The following is a 22,755-nucleotide window of genomic DNA, read 5'->3' on the forward strand; positions in this document are numbered from 1 at the left end:
TACAACCCCTGCTGAGGATCAGAAGGTTCTTAATCTTCCCTACTTTACAAGCAAAGTAGCATTGTGGCTTCAAGAAAAGACAGGTATGTGTTTGGGTTTTTTGGTTTGAGGTTTTATTTTATTCTAACTTGTATATTATTAAGGGATAATTATAAATGAGATGGAAGAAATTCAGAAAAGATTAGGCTTAAATGTGCAATTGAAAGGCCTTTACTGTAAAATGTAATCTGCTTTAGGAGCTTACAGTATGAATAAAATCAGGAGGGTAGATAGGAAGTTTAAGTAAATGTGAGTTAAGTAGACACTAGTCATGTCTTCATAGCACAGAAACCCAGCAGCAAGTCTGAAACTTTGCCTTCATTCTCTTGGATCTGGAATTCTTCACAGATGGAACTTTTATTTATCTGGTATTTATCTTTGACAACAGAAATACGTGAATCAACAAATTTACAGAGCTCTAACTAGGTCACATATCCCTGCAAAAATAACCCCAAAAGCTGGCTGGAACTAGATGATTGATATTTAATGTCCCTTCCAACCCAAACCATTCTGTGATCCCGATTTGGGGAACCAGTTGTCCCTCTGTCATGTATGAAGTGGATATCCAGTGGCCCTTTCTGGAGCCAGCATTTACAATGTTGCCTGAGAGTGGTACTAAAGACCTGTTCCAGTGTGTCAAAATAGCCACCTCCAGTTGGGACTCTTCCACCAGCAATAATCTTGGAATTCTCAGCTCACAATGTAATACCTTTTTTTCTCCTGTGAGAGCTTGGTAAGGTCGTAACATCATCTTTTTTTATAAAAGCAAAATGTTTCAGAGTTGTGCTAGCGAAGTGACAACTTTCGTGACAAATGCATGCAGCAAAATAAATACTCATCCCAAAGAGCCCACCCAAGATCTCTTTCCTGCTGGCACAGATAGCTTCAGCAATGTGCAAAGCAACAGCAGCACGTCCTGTGGCATCCAGAGAGTGGCCACAACCTAGGAGGGCGGCACAGGCCAGGTGGCAGGAAAATGAACATCAGCTTCGCAGAAGGGACCACCTAAAGTCTGTTTTTAGAGCATCTCTAAGTGATGGCCCTGTCACCTCAGGAGGGAGCTACTGAGATGTGCGAGGCAGCTTTGGTTCAGCTGACAGCGGGTCTGTGTTTTAATGCTGCTGTCTGCTCTTTTCCGTGAAAAGGATCAAGGCAAGAGGTTTTCTGATTTTTCTGAGTTTTAACGTGGACCCATGGAATGTAGAATAAGGAAAAAAACAAACAAACAAACAAACAAAAAAACCCCCCAAACATCCAAACCCCAGAAAATGAGCACATCAAGTCAGGACTAATTAAGCACTAAAGATGAAACTGACACCACTTAGGTCTGTCAGGCTGCAAAAATATTGTCATTGTGGGCTAAAATTCCCATCCAGCTGGATGTGTTTCCAAACTATAACAAGGCAAGTTTTGCCAGGAAGTATTTAATCTTTTCCTCCCAATACCCCACCCTTCTCTTGAGTTTCTCTTTGCTTCCATTTATTTTATAATTGTCATCTGCTATCTTCCATCATCCACTACTAATGAGATATTTATTTTACATTTTTTTATATCTTTGATACAATTTACACACTAGACTATTAATATAATTACATTTTTTAATGTGCAAACACTGAATACCATAATTTCTAGCAGCAACGTGGATGTCAACTATATTGTTAATAAATGATAAATGTTTTTCTTCATATAATTTTAAAGACAAACAAAAGACCTAAAAGTGATATCTCTTACCTTTTAAAGAGGAGACGGACAACTGAAAATTTATTTGTTAATATGAACCAGGAGCAAAATCTGTAACCGACAACATCCAAGAGCATGCCTTATTGCACGTCTGGCAGGCTTAGAGTGTGGTAAAAGCTCAATTTTGCAATGGCGTGTGCTTTACCACAAAGCCACAGCTCATTTAAGTTTACACCTCAGTGGTGGCCCCTTACATAAGAGGCTGCTGGTAGCACCATCTATTCTTAGTAATGCCTGACATGATTTTGGAAAGGAAGAATCACCAATGTTTCCATGCTTCAGGGCACAGGAGTGGAGTTTTTAGGGCTACCTTCAATCTCAGGGAGATGTTTGTGCCATCCCTGAGTAAAATAAGTGCCCATGTTATTTATCCTAGAAAACTCAAATGGTATGTAACCTGTAAAAGTCAGTCAGATTCCAGTTTGTAGTGACTCCTGATAGATTTAATTTCCTTAGGAAAGGAAGCTGATGCCCTGAAAATGCAGAGGGAAGAAATATTCAGTTCAAATGTATAAGGAAGAGGAGCCAGAGCAGCAGAGCAGTCGGTGGTAACAGGCATAAGGCAGCAGCTGAAGACAGGAAATCAAGAGTTGGTGAAGCAGGAGATGCACAGAGTGCCAAAGGAGCAGCAGATGTGGATAGTCAGATGGAAACTGAGATGTAGCAGAGGCACTCTGGCGTGCACAGGGAGGTGAGGAGCAGTGTGTGACTGAACCGCCTGTCACAGGGCCCGGCTCCTGTCAGGAGGGAGATCCTTAAATCAGACCCTTGCAACGCCCAGGCACAGGGGCCCCAAATCAGCCTGAACAAAACCCTCATCCTAGAGCTCCTTACAGCAAGCGGCTTTTCATTGCAGGAAATTTCCGTGGCAATGCAAGAGTTTCTTTCTGTCTGTAATGAAAATGTACTGCCTCCTCTTCAGCTAAAGCCCTTCTGTTTATTTCTGTAAAATGCCAAGAAGGGCATAAAGGTTGAAGCCCAATGTTTATAAAGGAGAAAACCAATTCTGTCCAAAACCTCGGACCAGGCTCGGCCAAGACAGTCTCGATGCCTACTTGCTTCGTGAGCAGAGTCTGACGGCGCATCTCGTGCTGCCAGGGAACAACAAAAACCCCTTCCCCAATCTGACCGGATCCAAACCCCCGCGCTCTGTGGGGCGGCTGCGGCGGGGCACAACCGGGGCCGGCGTTTCAGCACTGCCCGGAATTGGCTCCGCAGCTGGCCAGAGACACGGGACAGTTCTCCAGCAGAGCCGCTGCCGGGACCGCGCCGCGCCCGCGGCACCTGTTCCCACAGGGCGGAGGGGCAGCGCCGCCCCGGGGCCTTCTCCCCTCAGCCTGGCTGCCCGCGCCCCGCACACGGGCTCCCCTCGGCCGGGCACACGGCGGCGGGGCGCGGGGAAGGATGAGGGGCGCGGGGAAGGACGAGCGGCCGCCGTTCCCGGTCTCGCCCCGGGCCCTCCCGCGCCCCGCGCAGCTCGGCGGGCCGGGCGGGCCCCGCGCAGGCGCGGATCGGCCGCGCATGCCCGCAGCGCCCCCGCGCGCCCGGCGGGGGCGGGCCGGGCCGGGCCGGGCAGGTCGCGCGCGGCGCCCCCGCCCCTCCCGCGCGGGGCGGCCCCGGCCCGGCCCGGCCCCGGCCCGGCTCTGCCCGGGCGGCGCCGCCGCTTCCTCCCCGGCCCGGGCGGGACACGGACGGGCCTCCTGCGCGCGGGCACGGTAAGGGCGCGGCGGCGGCTCCCGGCGCGGCGGACGGACGGGCGGGCGCTGACAGGCGGCGGTCGCCCCCGCGAAGGGGCCGCGGGGCCGTCTCGGGCGGGGGGGGGGCGTGTGGGGCGGCCCGGGGGCGGCGGGGCCGGGGGTCGCTCCGGCGGCACCTCCCGCCCGCCGCCGCCGCAGTTTCGGTTTGGCGCGGGGCGCGGCGGAGCAGCCGGGGCCGTCCCGCTGCCCGCGGGGTCCGCGGCCGGCCGAGGGGCGGCGGGCGGTGCCGGCGCTGTCAGGGTAAACAGCCCCGGGCGGCGCGGCCTCCTCCCGGCCCGGCCCGGCCCGGCCCGCCGCCTCCTCCCGGCCCGGCTGCGGCGGAGCGGGGCGGCGGCGGAGCGGGAGGCGGCTGGGGCAGCGCCAAGGGGCAGCGCCTTGTTTACACAGGGCGTCGGGAGAAGATGGCAGCCCGGGCGGGCTGGACACTCGCTGTCATGCGTGATCGCCTCTGCCCTGCCTCGTCCCTCGCGCCGCCGGCACACGGCACCGCTCTGGCGTGCTTTGCATTATGCCCTGACCGAAAAACGTCGTGCTGGGTGAGCCCAGCTCCTGTTTAGCTGTTACCTTTTTGGATGTGTTCCCTCTCGTCTCTGCCCACTTGAATAATTCAGTTTTTCATTCTGCCTGCTCTCTCCCCTACGGCCGGGCACTGTTATCTTTCTTGTGACTTTTCTTTAGTCATTTAACTTCTTTGGAAAAGACAGCACGACCTTACTGGACTTCTGGAGCTAGTCCTTGTTGCTTTTCCTTCTCCTCTCACTCCGTCTCTTATGCTGGACAGGATTAGTTGCTTTCGGAAAGGTGCTGTAAAAAGGCTGGTTCTTTTGTGTGGTGCCGTCAGTGACACGCTCTTCATCTCTCAGGTTTCAGCAGTATCTGGTTCAGAAGGTGCCTAAAGTTCAGACTGCTACACACATCTTTATGTTCAATAGTCTCATAAGCAACTCCAGGGCTTTACCTTCATAAAGCTGTCTAACTCAAATCTTACAAGTTTTTAAGCGCTAGTTTTTAAGTCTAGAATGTGCTGTCAAAGATAATTACGGAATTTTTGCACGCTGCTTCTTTTTAGAAATGTGTGTGTTGGGGTTTGTTTTTTAAACTTACATCCTCATCACTTAATTTAATCGTCCTCCGCTGCTTTATTATGTGGCAGGATGAATAATTCTTCCCTACTCTGGCTCGTGGGGGAGTGGAAATGATTGTTAAGGACCAACAATCAATTCTCTGGGAAGAGAGGTGCAAATTAAGGGAAAGTATGCGAGACTTCTGTCGGAGGGAAGGGAAGGTTACAGAGTATCTTTAAATAGAGAGCAGTGGGAAGAGAGCCTGCTAATAGGATGAGATGCAGGAAGGTCCAGAAGAAGCCTGCTGAAGCCACAAAGCTTTTTGCAGAACGTTAATAGTTTCTAAGTGATTATAAGCTTACATGTTTTGGGCCTCATCAGCTTTAGCTGTCGAGGTTTCAGAGCAAACTTTGGATGTTCAGCTTATCAAATTACGTATTTACGGAGGGAGGTCTTCTAGTGTTTTGCTGGATTTGATGCATCACTAATTTGATTCAGCGTGATAGTTTCTGTGCATTCAGCAGTAAATTTATTGGGTTTTTTATATGAAAACTTACAAAGTATGGTGTGGCTAAGACTACTTTGCCCATCCATTATTTTGATTTGTATTTTAGAAATTTTACTGCTTGGTCTGAATTGTAAGGTACTGTAAACTGCATGAGGTACTGCATGGATTGCATGCTCCCCTGACCTTGTGGATGCAAAGATTTACTTTGTATCCCAATTTTGATATAACCCCTGCAGCAAACTTTAGCAAGAAGTTTAGGGTTTGTTTGTGTTGTTTTTTTTTTTTTTTTTTTTTTTTTTTTTTTTTTTTTTTTTTTTTTCTCTCAGACAGCTTTTTCAGTAACTTTATTTTTCAGTTCTTAGGCTTGTTGAGTTTCAGAAAAAGAAAGCAAATTTGCCATTTCTTCTGCACGTGCCAGTGTGAATCAGCTAGCCAGAGCTGTAAATGTGATCTGGGAAAATGTCTTTAAAAAGACTTTTCAGGCAACGTGAAATGTTTTACAGACTGTGCTATGGCTTGTATGTATCAGGGTGATAGTGGCATTTACTGCTGTATTTGAGGTTCTGCCTCTAAAAGAGCACCTTAGTGACCTTTGTTCCTGTTAGTGGGGTTCTGCAGTGATCTTGGCCAGGGTATTTCTGCAAGTATAACTAACTTCATTTTCAAGCCAACTTTTTTTTTTCTTTTTTTTTTTTTTTTTCCTTTTTTATTTATTTATTTATTTATTTATTTATTTTTTATTAACCCAAAATAAGGATGTTTTGGAAAAAAAAAAAACAAAAACCAAAACCAAAAAAAACTTCCGTGTGATGCTACTGCTGGCTGGAGTCCTGCACCTGTGGTTGCATCTGTGCAGGTATCCACATGAATCCCTCCTCAGGATTTAGGATGTGACCTGAATAAAAGGGGGATGTTCCAAGTAACTTGTGGCAGTTCTGACTGCTGGAGGAGCAGCTGCCTCTGGTCACTGCTGCTCAGACTTCTCTGTGTTTGTCTTGTTCTCCTGTATGGGCACCTTTTTCCAGGCATTGTGTTTTGAAGGGTTTTTTTTGCTAGTTTCTTTTATAGTTAAAATGAAGGTGTGCTAAAGCTATTTGCAGAGTTATATTTAGAGTTTTGTTTTGAAATCAGTCCTAAATAACTTCACTTGAAGTCTGGCCTGGAAGAGATGACCTTCTCTACCACGCTTTCTACACTGTTTTTAATTATTATCTTTTACTCTGCATGTTTGCTTCCCTGTTAACTTGATGTGTGGTTATGCCCAGGGGAATCTACTTAAGACACTGTCTTTAGTGGGATGTGTTCATCACAGATGTGATTTGCAGTGGTTTTAAGCTTTCTGCCAGAAACATACAGAGAACAGTTTGGATTTCTTGTAGACACACACTTGGATACATAATGTAGGTCAGATAAATGTACTGTTCAATTTGTGAATGAACTGGTATTTTGCAGCCATTTTGACAAGTGCCCTGTAGCCTCTGAAGATTTGCTCTAATTGGTTGTCTTGACCACTGAAAGTTACAAAAAAATTGACTCTTTATTGTGTGTTTTGTAGTTGTAAATAGAAACTTCTCGCTGGTGAGGCAAAGTATTCAAGATTCAGAATTATTAGTTTGGTTGGGGTTTTGTTTTTTATTATTTGGTGATGGGAGCACGTAGATGTATTTTTGTTTTCCCATGAGATATGTATAAAAATAATGGCAAGGATGTTTTTGTGGTTTTAAGGGTTTTCCCAAATGTTTCAGAATTAGGTTTTCTCCGAATTTTCCGTTACCAGGAAGAACAGGAGTTGATGTCATAACTAGAACAACACGATTTAGTAATTTCTTTTGGAAGTGTTAAATTTACTGACGTTATTCTGTATTTTGCCTTATTGTAAGCATCTGTCCAGAGAGGAATTAAATCTGTAGTGTGCATTTTTTGTTTTCATTTTTGATCTTTCTGCAGATTGTGCTGTAGTTCAAAACTAGTACTTTGAACCAGCTTCTGTGCTGGCTAATTGTATCACTGGGGACAGCCTAATCTCTTACAAACCTGAATCATCTCTTACTTTAAGAATCTGAGTCTAATTGTCTTTTGGCCTTCTTGGCTCACTTAGTCTTGGGAAATGTGAATTTCTGAGCAGATTCCTGGAAGTGACCAGGCAGTTTTCCTTTTACAGGAATCAAATGAGCTGGGATTTGCTAGAGAGAGGATGGGGAATAGATTCAGTGTCCTACTGAAATTTGAGGGAGAAGCAAAAAGTCTTCCTTAGAGACATACATTTTAGGGAAAGGGAAGAAGGGAGGTGCTGGTTCATTGATAAAGGGCTGTGTCTGTGGGAATCTGACATGCATGTAGGTGTGTGGGTGTTTGAGTGTCTGCTTTAACTTAGAGCAACTAAACCAGACTGAACTGAAGCTCTTTTACCTTCTCACTTGCTGACGAGTGGGCTTGTTGTTTTCTCTACCCTGGCAGAGTTTTGAAAACATTGCTGACTGTCAGTGTGAAGTTCAAATCTAGAATATAATGACTTTGAGTGCCTTGAAGGACTATTCCACGTATTCAGTCTGAAGATACAGTTATTTTAATGAATGCTGAGATTTAACATCTCACACATTCTCCTTTGTGCTTTCTTTGCCCTGTAAGGTCCTTACTAGGATTTCTGCCCCAGCTGGAAAATGAAGATTATCATTTATGTTCCCTTATTTTGGGAATTGCCTTAATTTAGTTTCTATAGGAAATTGGTGATTCATGTAGAGATAGATCAGCATGAAAGTAATCTAAACCTTTTGTAACCTAGGAGACAGAAATAACATGTTTTTGAGAGAACCTGATCTTGTAAACAGTATTGGGTGTTTTCAATTGCTGCAATTTGTCAGTTACTTGGCCACCTGTGTGGGATTATAGTGTGTAAAATATAAATGTACAGTCGATGTAGTCTAGTATATGATTGTTTATTTGCATTAATATTTATTATTATTCATTGTTCACATTAATATTCTGCCTGAGAATGAAATTAGCTTTGTGATGCGCTTGAGCAGAGAGACCATGTGAAGCATTTTATGTTCACGTAGCTACAAGTCTGAGTTGCAGGAATAATGCTGATGTTTGAAACAGGTTGGAACGTCTGTGCTTCCAAATTAAAATGCAATTTAATTTCTCTGGGCTTCTCTTTTGGGTTATGATTCATTGGCAATATTTCTATTGTGTATATAAATGAAAAACTGTAGAAGAAAAAGGTTTTGCAATAAACCAGATATTTTTTCTTTTTATGATTTTAGTGTATTAATAAACAGCTGTTTTTCTATTCTATGTATTTTTGAGTTTAAAGACTTCTGGAATAATTGATAGTTAAGGAGTAGGCTTTTTGTTCTAAAATCTGGAGGGTGACAGGTGTATATGGCTCCAAGGAATGAATGCCTGTTAAAGGCTTTCCAGCCCGAGTCTTGTTTGGGGAGCAGAGGAGGCCTTAGCTTTCTTCTTCATCAAGAAGTGGTGCCAGCTTTACAAGTGAAACAATGGAAAATAAAGTAGTAACTGGGGTAGGGGTGGGGGGGGGGGGGGGGTTGTGCTATTACAAATCAAATATGGTTAGGTATGAGTTGTGCTTTGTCATGTAAAGTGGACTACCTATGTGAGCAAAAAAAGCCTTCCCCCCCCCCCCCCCCCCAAATTGTATATATTTTTTCTTTCTTTTGAAATGTATCTTATTCCTTGCTTAGTTTGCATCTGGCTGGGGAGATCAGCATTTGTAATTTGTTGTTAGTGTAGCCTGCAGGAAGCCCAGTTACTCTGCATGAATCCAAGCAAGTGTTTCCCTAAAAGTGCAAGATTAGTTTAGTTTAAGCCAGCTTCCTGCTATTGAAAAGCAGACTCATTGAGTTTGCCCTTTGGAGTATTGGTGATATTTTTTTTCTTCAGTGAGTATTAGATGGTCCTGTTTTCTTGCAGACCTCAGTGATTGTTGTAGCCTTTTAATGGAGATGTTTTATTAAAAATGTTGGGGCAGATTCAGACTTTTGTTATAAAGCACTGATCTCAGTGTTTGCTGATGCCCTATTTTGATGTAGACATGCAGCATGCAAGAGATTTCATAAACATTGGAAGACTTTTGAGTATAAATTATGCAAATAACTTAAAATTATTTTGTGTTTCAGCAACCTCTGCCTAGCTGTTTAAGAGCAGTGGATTGTGAATTCAAGCCTCTGATATCCTGAGAGAGATAACAGTTCTCAGAGAATCTTCAGGGGATGCACCATGACATCAGTAGTGATGGACAATGGAGGCCCTGCCCTGGAGTTTGACAGCAAGGAAATAAAAAATCAAGAGGTTAGAAAAGTAAATAGCACTTGTTTACTCTCAAACTTCGAAACCTTTTGTCTTAATTTGAAAGAAAATTTCACTGTAAACTTGCTGTGAAAACAGATGAAATGGATCTGAGGTTGTTGTGTAAGGGGGAAGAGTGCAGCCATTTTTCAAATATCTTTTAGCAGAAGATTTTGTTACCACAACAGTGGAAGCAGGAAGTTTTGAAATCTGCAGTGCAAGTGTAGATTGGGTTTACGAAGTTATATTCTATACTAAACTTTCTTTAAAGGTCTCAGATGTGTTTTGAGGTATAGAATAAGTTGAGCAGAACAATACATGGACCTCTTTTAAAGTTAGCCAGCACAGCCTATTTTATTGTATTTTGCATTCTTATCAACCATTAATAAGTATATTCTACTTTCCTGTAGCTTTTCATAAACAGAATCTGGCAGGGTTCTACTTCTGCAACACTATAACTGATTATATATGCTTGTACAGCCATTTTGATCCTCAAATAAGTAGAGATGAGCATATAGGTTTTGAAGTAGTCAGTTCTTCTGTAATAACTTATGCACTTAACCCAAAACATGTTCATAAGACACAGGTCAGATGTAAGTATCTTGCAGTGTGTAGTCAAAGCCTTTGTTACCTTTCATCAAGCAGAGGGAAGGGAAAACTTCCCACAGCTGAGTGTCTTCATTAGAAAGTGTGCTCTCTTCTAATATCCTAAAACTGTCTGGTGCTTTAACTTTTAAGTCCTTAAACCCAGGAAAATATCTTTGAGATTTAGAAAGCCCCCTCTAATGACTGATAACTATATTTTATTTTTTTAACCTCCTGCTTTGGAAGAAAATTTCCTTTAAAAATACTTACAATTATTATCATTATTCCATAAAGAATGTAAGAACATAAAGGAATATACTAATGTAGAGTTCAATAGTGCAGTACTTAGAGCATTTTTTTTTTCTTTTCTTTCCCTTTTTTTTTTTTTTTTTTTTCCTTTCTGTAGGAAAATGAGCCAGTCTCTGAATTCCCAGCAGTGGTTGTGGAGCCAGTTCCTAGTGCCAGACTAGAACAGGGTTACGCTGCTCAGGTCCTGGTTTATGATGATGAGACTTACCTGATGCAAGATGTAGCAGAGGAACAAGAAATTGAGACTGAAACTGTGGAAACAGGTAGACTTACTTAATTCTTTCCTTCCATGAGGTTTTTGTACTTTTAGAAATCCCCAAGGAATGTATCTACCCACGGGATGGAGGTCTTGACACATCTCTTTCCTCTAAGCTTAGTTTTGCTTAGTCTTTCTTGGTGACAGGATTACCTTGGCAGGTAAAAATGTCACATTACATTCAGGGTGCTGCATTGTAACACTGTGTCTCCTCCCTCTTGGGCAGGCGGGTCTTCATTTATGTCTTTGCTACATACTTCCACAGGGACTTTACTAGACAACTAAACTGGGAGTTAAGTATCAGCTGAGCCAGTGAGCTGATTAGAGTTCAGTTTTACACTGTGTGTGAGCCACACGACTGCAGGGCCGCTGGAAATAGGGACTGTGTGGCTCTATTTGCCCCATCTTCCAACTCTTGCCCCTTCCTGTCTGTCCCTTCCTATCCTGCCTTTTTGGTGCGAGAGTTGTAGTACTGCTGGTTTGGTTGCAGGAGTGGGTGGCCAGGGGGAATGGAGTTGGGCTGTTCTTTGTGGGCAAAAAGCCTAATAGATTGAAATTAACACATCTGTCTATAAAATAACAAGTTAGGAATGAAGAAAGGAGTGGAGCTTTGCTGTGAAACCTGAACTGTTCAGTGAGAAGCACAAATCTCTCTGTACACCCTCTCTCCAAAGAACAGGATCAGGAGGTTTGCATTTTCCGAGGGGCACCAAAGAATGTTTAAAGTGTCTGCAGAAAGAAAAGCTGTGCTGCTGCAGCAGCCTGATAACATCTGACTGTTGGGCTGTGAATCCTGCTGTCCTTCCCTCTTGGCCTCTTGCATTGCCTCTTACACTTCTTTATGCTAATTTTGCAAGAAGAAAAATAGCAAGGAGACCCTCAACTGTTCTGTGTTTTTGTTGAGTTAAATTTCTGCTGGATTAGCAGAGTGTTGGAGTAGGGAGTTTGTAGAACTGCAGCCAAAGGACAGGCCCTCTGGGGCACCCCATACTTAACTGGTGAGACCCACTTAACATGGGTAGCACATGCTCATATCCTGGGGCTGCCTAATTTAGAGCTGGAGTTTAAATTCATGATGTCAGGAAAGCAAAACAAAGGTGAGAGACTGTCTCAGCTACCTAACTTGGCATCCCAGTAAATCTGTATGCCTTCCCATCAGATTAGGTAAGTTTCAGTGCAGTTTTTCTCAGTAAACAGTGGATGCAGTTGCTCATACATCCTTCTCAAGCTGGATGTTACTCTGTAGCACTGCAGCAAAAATCACAGGCATCAGCTTCACAAGGTGAGCATGAACTAATGATGCAGGTTTTGGGACAATACTTAAAATTCCAGTTTACTGAAATGTGTTTTGAAAGAAATATGCTAATTAATGGAAAGAGAAGTTATGAAATGTATTTCCTAAATTTAATTTTTGACTATGGTAATAAAACTTTTAAGATTAAGGTAAGTGAGAAGTGAGAGTGTTCTTCCCAAACTGAGTTTTACAACTTAAGTTTATATTTGAAAACCTTTAAGAGCTTATACTTTGAAGGTTTTCGTATTCAGAAGTTGTTTTTTAAACATTAAATATGCTGTTTCTTGTAAGATTTTTGTAGATTAATGCTAAATTAATGGCTAACAGAGCAGTTCTTTTAGGATAAAGAGCTGCTGCAAATGAATTCTTTATGTTTTTAAGCATTATTTTATGGCCATAATAAACTGGGGGAAATTGCAATGGAAATCTTGCAGCTCTTCTATAGGAATAGTTTTATGTAAGCTGTCATTCAAAGACAGGGATGTGGGTTCTTCCAAGCCTTGATATTTGAAAGTATAGTCTTAAAATTTATAGGGCAGTTGATCTGATAATTTGGTGTCTCTTGCTGGACATGGTAAGAGATCTGTCTTGACTGCATGTAGTTTGTTGGTGTTTTCTGTGTTGCTTTTGTTTTCAGCTTGACATTACTATGTTCTTAAAAATTTAATATGATAAGGTGATATATTTAAATCAGTTGAAAATTTTTTTGTTTTAATAGTTTTGATCTAAGAATTAATGGGCAGTGAAAAGCCAATAAACAGTGGAAGAGAAATAAAAATTGAAGAAGATTTTAAAAACTATGGATGCACACCCATTCCTACAGTCCATCTTTTAAGTATTATTTATGTAGTGTATACACTTACTAATCCAGTGTGGTTTTCATGGTGTAATTATTCATGACAATGAGCAGTGGTCCTTGCACAGAACTGATGTCAGTGTTGGTGAGAGGAGTGCTTGGTTTAGGCTGTTGTGAGGGAGGCATGAGTTGTGACTGACACGTTTTGGCACAGCCAGGAGCCTTTCTGAGCTGTTTCTCATACAGAGAGGTAAGATGGGCAGAGAGAAAGTATGAAAGCCCCGAGAAACATTCCTTTTGGTAGTGCACCATTATTAGCAGTGACTTGCAGGACAGTGAATCTGAGTGTGCTGTTTTTAAACTTTTAATTTTGTAGTAGACACGCTGGGCTGTGGGTAGGCAGCAATTTAATGTAGGAGAGAGGTGGTAACAGATGCCATGGTAATTCTTAATGAGAAAGCAGGCTAAGGCAGTAAACAAGGTACGATGTTTAAAGAGCATTTTAAGGTGTTGATTTTTTGAAGTACATACCTTTATTATGCTAATGATCCCAATTTAGAGAGGTGCAACAGTTTCATTTCTGTACATCTTAGAAGAAAAGTGTATTATTGCTGAAGTAGTCTCAATAGATTCTACTTTATAAGTGACAGAATTAATTGCTACAAAAATTTTCACGTTGTTTGATAGATGTATTGTTGTTGCACCAAGAATGAGTAGACTTAATACCTTTTCTGGTTCTAGATTCCACAGACAGCATGGTAAATACTAAAACCCATCTTAAAGAATCCTTGGCAGCACTTGAAAAGGATCCCTTTTCACATAATACACCCCCCTTTGTCAGCATCTTTCCTGTTGGCCATGGATTGATGTTTTCCCTTTCTTGTGACAGTTCATTGGCAATTCCAATGACTACTGATTTATGTGGTTTGTAGCATTGCAACACACATTCAAATAGCCTCAGGCTACTTTGCAGTTAATCTAAAGCTTCATAATTTATTAAAATGTAGCATTATTCTAGCCTCCAGATATAGGGATCAGTACCCTCTGTAAAAAATGCTGTAGGGAAGCTGCTGTGGGAAAATTTACTTAAGACATTAAAGAGATGATCTGTGTTGTGCACTGAATGGTTCTACTTGTGGTTTGCTATTTTGTGAATGGATATAGCCTGTGTGGACTATAAGGACAGTCAGTGCTGAGCCAAGGGCAGAATTAGGATCTGCCATGTTTTTAATTAAAAAACCTCTCACATTTATGAATGTTAAATGTTGATGACAGTGAGGTAGAATTTTTCCCCTCCTGTTGCACGTGCTGTTGTGTAGTGCTTGGAGCAGTTATCCCAAAGGTATGTGCATCTGTTTTCAGTAATATTCTTAATTCAGAAACAAAATGCAACTCTGGCTTAGATTTTATATCATCTTTGTTGGTGTTCCCTTTTCTGAGAAATTAAGGAAAAGAGCTCTACAGACGGACAATAGTATTTTAATATAACAGTAACCGCGAGTTGTGGTGTCCAGTTCTTTCTAGATTTCAGGTTTCTGCCTTGCAGCATTCAGTGCTCCATTCATACTGAAAGCATGCTGCAAGACTAACTGATTTGTAATAAAGCCTAATTTAACTACACATTCCAGGCATAATTTTTATTTTCTGAGGCTGATCGGAGGCTAATTTAATGGTTTGCTGGTGTGGGACATTATGGGTTGGACTTCAGATGCACAGATGGATTCTCCTCTAAACTCCCAGCTCCAATTGCAGCTGGGAGTGAGAATTTGTAGGCTCTTACTCTGAAGACACAGCCAAAGCATTTTACTAATGTAAGCTGAAAAATTTGGGTTTTTTTACCTTGAAATTAGAATGCAATGGGGCATCCAAACCCATTGTGGTATGAGTACGCAAGAGTTGGTGGTGTTTATTGACCAAAAATACCGTGACAAACTATTGAAAGTAATAATTTTTAAAGGTTATCTGCATATTAAAAGGGAGATTTAGTTGACAATAAAACGTAGGATGAGAGTAAAACCTTATGTGTTTGAGCAGGACATTTAGTCCTTAAAAGCATTCAGTGGACTTATAGAATAGATGTTTGTTGTTACCAGAAAAGCCTTAAGGACTTCAAAATGATACATCTGGGACAGAGAAATTACTCAAGTCTGGCATAGTTTATATGCCAGCCTATTGCCAGTCTCAAATAGTGTTAATACCTGACTTATCATTAGCTATTAGACTGCCCTGGGAAGAAAGAATTTCTTTATAAAGCAGGGAAGTGTAAATATTGATTGTTTGTGGGTTGATTTTTTTTTTTTTTTTTAATAAGACAGCTGAATTTTCTTACTCTGCATGCACAAGTAATAATGGTGGAATGTAGACACTTGCTATTTTGATTAATTCTGTCAGAGGTAGTGCCATATCCTGCGGATACATTTGTTTTTTCTGTTTGGAATTATTAACTGCTGTATGAACAGTGACATCAGGATCCTGAGTCCCCTCAAAGGTGCAGATTGTGACACACACTTGGCTTTGGTATTGATAGACTTCATATGGTGTAGTCAAGAAAATGAGCTTGGTATAGTCAGGGACCACTTTCTTAATATTTCCCTGTGTCTTCCAGGGACACTTTGTGGTTGTTTTGCTATTTGGGCATTTTTTACTGTTGAATTCACAGTGGATGGTATTGATTACATTGATGTGCTGTAAAACAGATGACTGTTCTGTTTCTTGCATGTTTTCTGGCATTTAACTGTTAAAAATGCTTCTTGGTATTATTACCTTTGCAATGCAGTAATAGCTATGAACAGTGATGGCCTGTTGAAGACAGCAGCTACTTCTGTAATTACTAGATGGGAATTTCTTTGGGATCCTGGACAAAACTGACCTTTCTGTAACTTTAAAATCAGTAGATGATTTGGGCACCTGGGACAGGGCATGCCTGGACTTCTGAAATTACTTGCAGATTTTGAAATGGTTGGTATTTCAGAATTGTTGCTCTGTTAACACTTGCAATATATGGTGTAGAGTGCAAGTACTGCCCTCAGACTGTGACAGCTTGATGCTGGCCAAATGCCAGTGCACCCACAAAAATCAGTTATTCATTTTCCTCTGCTATAGTTAAGCAGAGGAGGGGGGGGAAAAATAATGGGGTGAGAAAAGGATTAAGAGAAAAACACTCTGAGGGCAAAACAGCCTTAAAATTTTAAAAGGTATAAAGAAAAATTTATTTTCTTTATACCTTTTAACAGAATTAAAAGAGGATAATGACAAGTAAAAATAAACTGTTAGAACGCTTTTCCCACCCCTCTCAGCTCTTCTTTCCCACTGACAGCACAGAGAGACAAAACATGGGATTTTTAGTCAGTTTGTCACTTAGATAAATCTTCCTTCAGTTCACTTAGGGAAAGGAGTCTCTTTTGCTATGCCTTGGGGTCTTTCCTATGGGAACCAGTTCTCTGTGAGCTTTTCCAACATGGTTTTAATTTTCAATGGCTAACAGTCTGCCTGGAACCTACTTGCAACATGAAGTCCCTCTCATGGCAAAAAAGCAGTTTTGCCACAACTGCTTTTTGTGGGCCGTTTAGCTTATGGGCTGCAGTTTTTAAGGATGAGCTGTTTTAGTATAAAAGCAAGGGTCCTCTTTCTCTACTTCTGAAAGCAAAGCTTTTCTTTCTCTCTGTTCAAGCCTCTCACCTGATCACAGCTTTTCAGCATCCACATGTTCCAGCATGAGTGTCTTTTTCTCATGGGTTATGGGTCAATGCTACATCCCCCCATGCCCTGCATGAATTACAGGGAAACTGTTGTATTATAGCCCTGACTACGGCTTGCAGAAGAATCTCAGCTCTGATGTCCAGAGCACCTCTTCCTCCCCTTCCCTCTTTTGCACCAACCTTAGTGTCCCCATATTGTTCTCCTCATGTCTTCATTTTTTCCTTTTCTTTGACTTGGGAGAGAATTGATGTTTGTAGATTGGTTTGTTCTCAAGTTTTGTCAACTGAAACAGTTTTTACAGAGCTCTGCAGCACCAAAAGGTTGATCTTGTGCAGGTTCCACAACTGGGGAATCATTTACCGTGCTTCTCTATTGGTCACGGGATCTTTGCCCATGACAAATTGCAGACAGATTGCCATTTATCCTCCACTTACTTAAATTAACTCAAACAACTTACCTTTTTAAGAATAAGCATATGCTTTATGATAATTGCCTTTTCCCAGGTTAGCTTTGTGTTACTAGAATACAGCTGGAATCCTCTGTGGCTTAAAGTAATTAAATGAACACAGTTTTTTCTTTCTGGTTAATTATTTGCTGTCACTGGAAGGCTGTACTTTTAGCATTTCAAGCTACAATGCTTGTGACGAAGTAGTTTTCATCATATTTGTGGGAGCTGTAGGAAACACAACTTTATATAGGAGACTATGGGAGTGGAGAATGACACTTCCTCTATAAGCACTGAATGCTCTGTTAGTTTTGAGGACTTTTCAAGGAGATGCTTAAGATAATTGATGATTCTATTCCAATCCAAGTCTGCAAATCTGATGAAACCTACCAGATGTAAATTTTGAATTTACATCTGCTGTTTTGGGTACAATTAGTCACATCCAGCTGCTTTTTTTTGAGATGTCTTTCAGTTTTTCAAAAGAATCAGAATGAGTTTTAGCTGGTGCATATTGCAGAGAAGAAGTGATACGTTTCCTTTATTGTGAACAAAGTTGTCCATATCCCTTAACCAGAAAGCAAGATATATATTTTACTCTTCTGTTTATACAAGTATGAAGATACAATTCACTTGCCTTGAAATTACTTAAAACTTATGACAAACAGGAATGTAGTAACTAGAAGCATAATTTTAAATGGTAACTTTCCAGATTATTACACATTTTGACTGGGTTTTTTTCCTGGCAGTTGGTAAATGTAGCATGTAGGTCTACCTGGCTATCTTGACAGCTGAACTTGTGCATTAAAAAATAACTAATTTAGTCTCATTATATTAACAGTAAAAACAAGCAAAAAACCAAAACCCCTCAACAATAAACTAGGATAAATAAACATGTTTCTGTCTGACAAAGACTGATGCTGGTCAGCAATCTGTTCCTCTACATTTTATTTTTAATTTTTTCATGCCAGAGAAATAAAATTTCTGCAATTTCCTGTGACCCTGTTCCATTACAGTAAGTATTTTTTGCTTCATTGGGCCACCCACTGAGTAGATTTTGTATCCCTCTTTGTTAGCCTAAAAAGGAGGCTTTAGAAGAGATTAAAAAGTTAAATGCACGTTTACTTTTTTCCTATTGACATTTTTTCCCCTGAAATAATAAGATTTTATTAGCATGACAAATCAATCAGCATTCATGAAATGCTAGAAATCATATAATTTAAACAGATGAAACTGCAGGGCTTTTGGAGAAGGTTGCATTCCTCCTTAAAGACAGTGTTATGATTTAATACTAACATGCATAAGGTATGCACAGGTCACTTCATAATTTGTTGGCTTTTTGCATATTAATCTTGAAAATGCACAGGTTTAGATTCTTTTCAGTTTCAACTGATTGGAGTCCCTTGGGCATCCAGTGATATTCTCTCTGTGTGCCATCAGAGAGAGGGAAGAATCAGAACACTTGTGTGCAGCTGTTCAAGTCTATTTCATGTGCACTGGCAAAAATTGTGCCAAGTCTGTGCTTGCAGTAGGAAATAATGCTGTTTAGGAAAGTGGTATGAAACCAAGAACTTTAATACTCTTTTTTTTTTTTTTCCCTTCATTTTGAACCTATGGGTTTGTCAAAAGTAACACAATGCCAATTACTTGCATGCACTTATTCAAGGAGTCCACATATGTCAGGCAAAACTTTATGGGTTATGAGTCAAACACTTCAGTTTGTGACTGAAAGCTGCAATCAGTAAGCAATCTTCACTGAATTACACAGCAATCAAAAAAGGAAAAACTATGAGTGCACCTTTTCCACAGTATGGTAGTGTGAACTCCTATTGACATGGGTGTGGATCTTCAAAGGCATTTAGCATCTCAGTACAGCTTTTGATCTGGATCTAAACAGACAAGCTTTTGAACTGTATTTTACTGCTTGAAGTGTGGGTAAATTATAATTTTTAATGACAGGAGGTACACAGGACGAAGTGACAGGACTACATGGTTATTGCAGTACTCTGTACATAAGCTGAAGCTGTGGTGTTGCTAAACTACACCGTGTAAGGCTTCCACTTCAATCTGAGGATGTTGTAATGAAGGACTATTAAATTTTATTGCCCATTTAAGTGTGTGCCTACCTAAAATGCCTTTTCTTATCCTTGGGCTTGTCTCCACTAAGGAAACTTCTGCTGGAGAATACAGCAGAGTCCCCTAGTGGAAATACGCTGATGGAAGGAATTCTTGTTAGTACTGCAGTTCCACCTCTCTGAATAACAAAAGCTGACAGGAGCACTCTGCTGTTGGCAAAGCTGGATCTGCGTGAGAGCTTTTGGCCCTCACATCTGGCTAGTTGCCTTTTTTGTCCACGCTTCTGGCTTGTGGAGAGATCTTGACTGGCAAAATTTTAGCACAGACCTACCCTTAGATATCATGGCCTGAATGTGAGAATGAATGATGTTGCTTGCAAGTCTTGCTCTTTATCTGATGAGGCACTGAACAAATTTAATTCCTTACACCCAGGAACAGATGACTGCTGTCTACAGAATGCTTTTTTGCCTTTTTTTTTTTTTTTTTTTTTTTTTTTTTTTTTTTTTTTTTTTTGTGTGTGTGTGTGTGTATTATAAATATTATGTTTAAATACAGTAATGAAAATGTATTTCTATAATGTCTTGAGAGTTGTAGTGGAGGAGTAGGAGTTATCAAGAGTTTGAAGCACTGAATTTACCAGCTGGAGTTGATTTTTGCTGGATAATATTTTGTGATTTCAGCCCTGGGGAAAATTGCTTCTAAATTGATCTAGGTCCTAGGACTACTGAAACTTGAGAGGGGAAGAGATTATGTATTGTAAGATTGCAGCTGCACCCCTTCACCTTCTTTTAATGGAGCTGTGAAGGTGTGTTTTCTGTAGGCAGCAGGTGTTTGTTAGATCCTTGGCTTATCAATGTAGGCCTACTCAGGTGTGTGTGATGTTAATGATGTTAATGGTGTTAATGTGTGTAATTCCCATGCATAGCCCTAAGACACACTCGGCTTTTCTTTGCATGCAGCTCTGGAGTTTTACCCTGGGAGTAATCAGCACCTGGTCTGGGTGGTGGGAAGTGTGGAGAGTGTGTTCTCCTGACCGGTGCCTCTGTCCAGGGGCTTGGCAAGTTAATGATGCTGTGGCGTTACTGACACAGGTGTTCTTCAGGGGGTGAGGATGCAAACCTAAAAAGTGGTGGCAGTGGTTCGGTTTTTTTGTTTTTTTTTTTAATTAAGAGAGCAATTAAACATTTTTCACCCCACAAGTCTTTTCTGAGGTGAAGGAAGGATGGGGCCTCCGGCTAACTGGAATAAGCCCTGTTCCTCTATCGGAGATAAGGTGGATTCCAGGCACGGCGGACCGAGCTATTCTGACAAGTTGTTACTAACAGAGGTGCCCCGGGGACTTGTCAAGGAGAAATCTTGTTAGTGCGTCAGCGGTTGCCTCGGTGAGGGCTGTCCGGCTTATCCCGGTTGGCGTCTGCCCCGGTGTTCAAGTGTCAGCGGGGCGCGGAGGCGCGAGTGGCGGCGGGGCGATGGAGCGGGAGGCGCTGCCGGGGCTCCCCCGCCCGGGGCGGGCGCGCGGTGCGGCGGGAGCCGGCGCGGCACTTCCTGTCTGGGGCGGGCAGCGGAAGGGCCGCGCGCGCCGCCCCGCAGGAAGCGCTCCCGCCGCCGCGCGCCGTGGCGGTGAGCGCTCCGCCCGCCCGCGGGAGCGCGCCTCGCCGCCGGCCCCTGCGCGCGCCCGCCCGTCAATGTGAAGCCGCTCCGGCAGCGTAAACATGGCGGCGTCCGTGCATGAGGGGCGCAGGAACCAGCTCGACCTCCTCATTCGGGCCGGTGAGCGGCGCCGCGCCGGGCCGACGCGGGGCGGGAGCGGGGCCGGGCCGGGGCGGGGGGGAGAAGACGCGGCGCACGGCGCGCTCCGGCGGCGGGCGGGAGGCGATGGAGGGCAATCAGGAAGTGATCACCTTGGTAGCGGCCGGCCCGGCGAGCGGCCGCCCCGCGGCACTTGCCCCTCGGCGCCGGGAATCGCGGCGGTGCCGCCCGCTCGGGAGTCGCGGCGGGGCGCGCGGAGGAGTTTAGCGGGGTTTTGGAGGCTGGGGCGAGAACCAGGAAGTGCGCGAGGCTGTCGTCCTCCCGCCTTTCCCGGCCCTTTCCTCGCTCCGAGCGCCGCCGCCACGCCGTCCGAGCGGGCAGGCCGAGCGCCGCCGCGCACCGCACGCAGGGCCGCGGCCCGGCCTGCCCCGGGCACCGCGTCCCCCGCCGTTCGGCCGCCCGCCCCCCGTGCCCTTTTAAACTCGGCTCCGGCGGCGGGGCGGGAGGAGGCGCCGCCGGCGGGGCCGCGGCCCCACGTGTGCGGGGCGGGGGGGCGGCGGCGCCCCCTCCCCCACGCGCGGCGCGGAGCGGAAGCGGCGCGTTCCCCGGGGCCCCGCGCGGGGGAGGGGCGGCGGGCCCGGCGGGCGGGGGGCGCCGGCCGCCAATGGGCGCGCGGCGGGCGCGGGAGCGGCGCTGCGGGCGCGCGCGGCACCGGGGGGAGCGACTGTAAACACGGAAGTGGCCGCGCCGCGCCGCACGTGGCCGCACCTGCCTGCGGGCGCCCCCGACGGGCCGGGGAAGGGCGGGCGGCTGCGCCGGGCCGGGCCCCCGGGCAGCGCCGCGGCCGCCGCGGGGTCGGGAGGCGCGGGGCGGAGGGAATGCCGTTCCACGCCGCCGGCCCGCGCGGGTGCCGCGCTTTCTCTGGCCGCTCCTCCGCGCTGTCAGACCTTCCGAGCCGCGGCCGCTACCGGGACACGGGCCGTTCACCCGAGCTGTGGCACTTCTTCGGGGTTGCTTCCAGAGTCCTGCATGCTTTGGCCTCTTTCCGTTTCGTTAAATCTGTCTGACAACACGATACTCTAGTGATCCCAGGACTTGTCTTCTTAAAGTGTGCTAAAGCCCTTGGAGAAAGAGCAAGGGTACAACTGTGTCAAGCACTCAGTTCTCCACTGAAGTTGTACCAGATCTGATTTTATTTTTGCCTTTACAACATAGAGCTAAACTTCTAAAAGTAGTCATTGAAACCATAAACAGTACAGAGCATTATAGGTAATGAATTGTGCAGTAGCTGCGCATGAATTTTCAGAGAGTCAAGCTTAATGCTGGCTTTGCATTGACAGGGCAGTGGGTTTTTACAGGCTAAAAGGTAAATGCTCTGTCGTTTCCCAGTGTGTTAAGATAGGCTTTCAGAAAGGGCCAAGTCACATAATCATCATGTTTTATTTAACGTGGAAAAATACCCAGGGGCTTTTGGAGGGGGCTGACCCACACCCCAGACATGCAAAAACAGCCCACTACAAAGCAGTGAAGAACTGTTTTCCTGCATAACAGAAGGGCAGTAGGTCCTGAGCATTCTCACACTTGGGTCTACGATGGAGCTTCACTTTGCCAGTAGAACAACTCTCATTTCTGCAAGTCTCGCTGCTGCAGATTTAGAGTTGTTGATTACTTTTAATTGTCTGTGAATGGAGAGCGTTTAAGTAGTTGATCACTGTGTCAACACCTTCTTAAGTCGCTGTGACTAGATTGCTTGAGAGCAAGCCCTTAGATAAATAATGAATTACCTTTGCTTTGCTCTTTCTGATGTACTTTGTCATGCGGATCTCATTAGCCCGACCAACTTCATTACTCCTTTTTTCCACATTTGCATGGCAGTGAGTGACACCTAGGCATGTCTAGTATTCCTATCATCATACCATCAAGATACCATAGCTGTTTACTTAGTTTTCTATGTTGATGATGCCACGTGGATTTAAGTGAGGAATTCTTTATCCTAAGGGATTATTATAATTATATGTTGCCTCTTCCCACGGCTACTGGTTTCAGTGTTGACAAAATTTCAGTGTTGAGTAACTGTGGGAAGTAAGATGGACCAAAATTGTTACTGCTTAGGGTTATCTTAATTGCCAGTTG

General features: G+C 43.8%; 1 protein-coding gene across 3 annotated transcripts in view; it reads left to right on the plus strand.

Annotated features, from left to right (window-relative positions):
* Positions 1 to 3,413: 3,413 nt before the first annotated feature.
* ELF2 (E74 like ETS transcription factor 2) overlaps positions 3,414 to 22,755 on the plus strand; it is a 32,180-nt gene continuing 12,838 nt past the window's right edge. Inside the window, exons 1-3 of one of the 3 annotated variants that reach the window (XM_083861674.1) lie at positions 3,414 to 3,494; positions 9,248 to 9,419; positions 10,408 to 10,573. In XM_083861674.1, coding sequence (XP_083717800.1) covers positions 9,348 to 9,419; positions 10,408 to 10,573 — 238 coding nt within the window. In that variant the 5' untranslated portion in view covers positions 3,414 to 3,494; positions 9,248 to 9,347. Of the gene's footprint in view, positions 3,495 to 9,247; positions 9,420 to 10,407; positions 10,574 to 20,525; positions 20,644 to 22,755 lie in introns of those variants that run through there. The other 2 variants (XM_083861676.1, XM_083861675.1) reach the window with 2 other exon arrangements.

This window comes from Zosterops lateralis (genome assembly GCF_965231275.1).
Source record: "Zosterops lateralis genome assembly, chromosome: 5".
Taxonomy (NCBI): Eukaryota; Metazoa; Chordata; class Aves; order Passeriformes; family Zosteropidae; genus Zosterops; species Zosterops lateralis.